The sequence below is a fragment of the Monodelphis domestica genome, chromosome 2 (genome assembly GCF_027887165.1).
Source record: "Monodelphis domestica isolate mMonDom1 chromosome 2, mMonDom1.pri, whole genome shotgun sequence".
In the NCBI taxonomy this organism is placed as follows: domain Eukaryota; kingdom Metazoa; phylum Chordata; class Mammalia; order Didelphimorphia; family Didelphidae; genus Monodelphis; species Monodelphis domestica.
In genome coordinates, this window is record NC_077228.1 from 264740089 (window position 1) to 264745040 (window position 4952).

At 37.7% G+C, this 4952-nt stretch overlaps 1 protein-coding gene across 1 annotated transcript; it reads right to left on the bottom strand.

Annotated features, from left to right (window-relative positions):
• Positions 1–617: 617 nt before the first annotated feature.
• LOC100023151 (olfactory receptor 2G3-like) lies at positions 618–2472 on the bottom strand. The gene has a single exon (XM_001374738.3). The coding sequence runs from the start codon at positions 2470–2472 to the stop codon at positions 1528–1530; it is 945 nt and encodes a 314-aa protein (XP_001374775.2). The 3' UTR covers positions 618–1527.
• Positions 2473–4952: the final 2480 nt, after the last annotated feature.

Sequence of the window (4952 nt, forward strand, 5' to 3'; positions counted from 1 at the left end):
ATATTCCAAGCCTTGTAGTCCTTTAGTGTGGAAGCTGCCAGATCTTGTGTGATCCTGATTGGTGCTCTTTGATATCTGAATTTTCTCTTTTTGGCTTCTTGTAAAAAATTTTTCTTCACTTGGAAGCTCTTAAATTTGGTAATTACATTCCTGGGCATTGTCTTTTGAGGATTCAGTGTAGAGGATATTCTTTGAACTCTTTCAAGGTCTATTTTGCCCTCTTGTTCAAGAACAACAGGGCAGTTTTCTTGGATAATTTCTTGTAGTATAATGTCAAGGTTTCTCAATTTGTCTCTTCTAGACCTGTTTTCTTGGTCAGTCATCTTCTCAGTGAGATATTTCATGTTTCCTTCTATTTTGTCATTCTTTTGGTTTTTCTTTATTAATTCTTGCTGTTTTGCAAGATCATTGACTTCTAGTTACTCAATTCTGGTCTTTAAAGACTGCTTTTCCACTATAATCTTTTGATTTTCTGCTCTGATCTTTTGATTTTCCTTTTTGGTTTGATCTATCATGCTTTTTATGGATTCCAGTTGTTTAATTTTGGTCTCTAATTCATTAATTATTTCATTTGATTTCTGGGCTTCTTTTTTCCAATTGGGAGTTCCTTTCTTTTAAACTGTTATTTAATTTTGAATTATTTCCCACCTTTCTTGCCAACATTCTTCCACCTTTTCTATAAGCCCTTATTTAAATTCTTCAAGATCTTGTGGCCAATTTCCATTTTTTTTGGAAGGTTTGGATGCATTTATTTGTATGTCCTCTTCTGCTATTTTCTCTGTAGTCTGGATTTTTCTTCCATAAAAATTATCCAGGGTCAATGCCTTCTTATTTTTCTTGGTGTTGGGAAGTTGCTTTTCCTGGGCACTTTTTGCCATCACTATCGTGGTTTTTCCTTCCCTTTCCAGTCAGAAGTCTGACTGAGGAGGGTAGACATTCTATGTATGGAGCTAAAGAGCAAGTTTTTTTGCCTGAGGCTACCTCTCAAGTCTCTGTAGCTTCTACTGTTTGCTGCCCTTCTCTGTGCTATCTCCCCATGGGTGCCCAAGGTCTAAGTTCTTCTGCCTGTTGGGGTCTCAAGTCTAGCTGCTCTGAAGGGTAGGTCTTTGGTTGTCTTATTCCGCTACCTAGGACCTAGAGGTGTCCCTCACTCATTCACTGATTTTAGCATGCACTGGCTCTGAGTCTAGCACACTGACTCCATGTGTGGGGTAGAGGAGGGTACATCAGCTCACATTTTGGTGGGAGTTTTTTCACCCCCATTATAGTGTGAAAATGCCCAAATCCCATGGATCTTCAATGATGCACCCTACTGTGGAGTCCCTTCATTCATATGAATTCGAGTTTTTTGTTTTGTTTTGTTTTGTTTTGTTTGGTCTTTTGAGGTTGTCTATATCGTTAGGCACTGAGGAGAAGGAAGATTCCAACACCTAAACTGCAGCCATGTTTATCCAGCAGTCTCCCTGGAAGCATTTAGGAGTATGTACTTTTCAGTGTAGAGCTTTAATGATTTGCTGTTTGCCTAGTTTATGTATGTTCAGAGCCTTTGTTTGAACCTAGTAACCTCCTCAGTGATCCCTTCACATCTTTGTTCCTCAAGGTATAGATCATTGGGTTGAGGGTGGGGGTCACCACAGTGTAGAAGAGGGCTAGGAACTTGGTTCGTTTCTGAGTATACTCATTTTTGGGCTGTATGTAGACAGCAATTATGGGCCCAAAGTACAAGGCTACAACCATTAGATGGGAACCACAGGTTCCAAATAATTTCCAACGGCCTTCAGCTGAGTTCATCCTTAATGTAGTTCTAGCAATACAGCCATATGAAACCAGGATAAGGACCAAAGGTATTACAACATACAGGATACTGGCTATGGAAAGCTCAGTTTCTATAAAGGTGGTGTCTACAGCAGCAATTTTGATCAAAGCTGGAGCCTCACACATAAAATGTTCCACCCTGTGGTGACTGCAAAGAGGCAACTGAAAAGTTAATATTGATTGAATCAAAGGCCCCACAAAACCACTGACCCAAATCACAGCTGCCAACTGTTTGAGACACCTTGGATGCATGATAACATTATAGTGAAGAGGACGACAGATTGCAATGTAGCGATCATAAGCCATGACAGTCAGGAGGATGCACTCAGTGGAACCCACCCCAAGAAAAATATATAGCTGAATAATGCAACCAATGTAAGTGATGGTCTTATCGGTACCACTAAGATTCCATAACATCTGAGGAATAATGCTGGTAGTGAAGCAAATATCCAGAAAAGAGAGGTTAGAGAGGAAGAAATACATTGGGCTGTGGAGTTTGGGATCCAGGAAAGAGACCAGGATGATAGTTGTATTCCCCATCAGGGTAAGAACATAAAATATGGCAATGATGAAAAGGAGGACTCTTTCCATTTGAGGCTGGTCAGAAAAACCCAACAGAATGAACCCCATTGGGCTGCTCTTATTGTTTCTTTCCATTATACCTTAACTGTGAGTAAAGTTGCTCTGATCATTCTCATTGGTCATCCTGTGATAAGAAAGTCAGAGAATCCAGTGATATGTTGGGGGTTTTTTACATTAGCTTAATGAAATTATGAATAAATAAGCAGATGTTTGAAGACAAATAAAAACAGACACTAACAGACATTGATTGGATATATTACTAAATAGAGGAGATGTAAAAGTCTAATCTTTCTTCTACATTACAGATCATTGAAGAAGGGAGATAGCTCCAGTAAATGTTTTCTCTTCTTCAAGTTAATAGTTTCTATGTCCTCTAACATCTTCTTGTGGGATAATTTCTATTCACTTCCCCTTCTTTATCACCATTCTCTTGTCCTTTATAAGACTGTTCATTTCATTGCTAGTGTACGAGTATAACTGCTTGTAGTAATTATAATAGCTAAAACTGAACTATAATATAAACTGAGCTACAGTGAGTTAATACCTTTTTCATTCTGGACACTATGACTCTACTGATACTTCATGATGATATTAATGATGGTGGTAATATTGATGTTTATGTGGCATTTTGCATGTATAGATTTCTTTATATACATGTAATTATTGGAAATACAGGGAAAAGAGGACATTTAAATTGGACTATGTGCATATTTAGATTTTATTCTGATAACAATAGCTGTTGAGGGTTAAACTGGATAGATTCAAAAGAGCTACCCTTAGCTACTTCTCCCTTTCCTGGTGATCTCATTCCCACCCATTATCCCCAATCCCAATTTTTCATTCATCATAGTGCATAGAGTAATGCAATACCCTTATTGCATAGAAGAAGAAATTGAGACTTGAGGTACCAGAGATTACTAATTACCTGTAGTCACATGGATAGTCTGACCTCACCATTTTGCTAACCTGAACTTCTTTGATTTTCATTATTTTTGTAAGAAACACTTATATGATATTAACCCTCTCCTCTCCCTTATTTATATCAAAATATCCCCTGAATCATCTCATTCCTATCACAATACAATCTCTATTATTTGCCTTCTTTCTTTTCACTCTATTATAGTAAGAACTTGATTGTTTCATGTCAAAATTATTATAATAGTCTCCATCAAGATCTTCTTTCTTCCTCTTTTCTTTTCCCCTTCAATCCAACCTTCACAAGCTACCATGATCATCTGCTTTATGCATACATTTGGCTATGTACTCATTTGGCTTCCACTCAAAACTTGGCTAATGTTCCACTGTTTTATGAAGTAAAGCACCACCATGTTAATTATAAATTTAATTTCCATAGTCTACACTACAGCTCTACTAGCCTACTCTTTATCACCAAAAGTGCTGAATTCTTGTTTTTCTCTATGCCTTTGATCTCAGGAGCCTGTTATCAAAATATTCCTTTCTTACTTCCATTTTATGTTCTTATTCACGCCTGAAATGCCTCATCCACCTTCCTTCAGACCTCATGTAATATTTCATTTGTATTTCATTAACTTATTATGTATTAATTTCTCTTACTTATTTTGGTATATATTTCCATGAAAATAGGATTTGTTTTTCTCTAAACTTTTAAATCTCTTAATGGCCAGGACAGTGTTCTGCATACTAAACAGGCCCTAAATAAATTTATTTTTACTTAAATTAAAAGGATATAAAACACAAAATAGGGGAGATGTGGTAAGATAATTGTTTGAAAAAGAAAAATATGAATATTTAGAAAAATGTAAAGCTCTGGAAAATGAGGGGATGCCCTTCAATTGGGGAATGGCTGAACAAATTGTGGTATATGTTGGTGATGGAATACCATTGTGCTAAAAGGAATAATAAAGTGGAGGAATTCCATGGGAACTGGAACAATCTCCAGGAATTGATGCAGAGTGAAAGGAACAGAGCCAGGAGAACATTGTACACAGAGACTGATATACTGTGGTACAATCGAAAGTAATGGACTTCTCCATTAGTCTCAATGTAATGTCCCTGAGCAACCTGCAGGGATCAAGGAGAAAAAAAAAACACTACCCACAAGCAGAGGACAAACAGTGGGAGTAAAAACACTGAGAAAGGACAACAGCTTGACTAAAGGGGTGGAGGGGATATGATTGAGGAGAGACTCTGAATGAACACCCTACTATAGAAACCAATAGCATGGAAATGGGCTCGGGTTGAGGATGCATGTGTTACCCAGAGGAATGGGATGTTACCCATCGCCAATGGGAGGGATTGGGGGAGGGGGGAGGGAAAAAAAGGGTGATCTTTGTTTCTAATGAATAACATTTGAAAATGACAAAGTAAAATAATGTTTAAAAAAAAGAAAAGAAAAATGTAAAGCTAAACTGCTGGGAGCCATCAGACCATGATGCCTTGACAGAGTCATGTGTGGTAGCTGAGAAGACCACAGAGTGGTCCTTGGCAAGATGTGATTGCCCACCCAGTCCCCCTTTGTATGACCTCTCTTATCAATGTCCCTTACCTATGGAATTGGTGTGATTATTATTCCC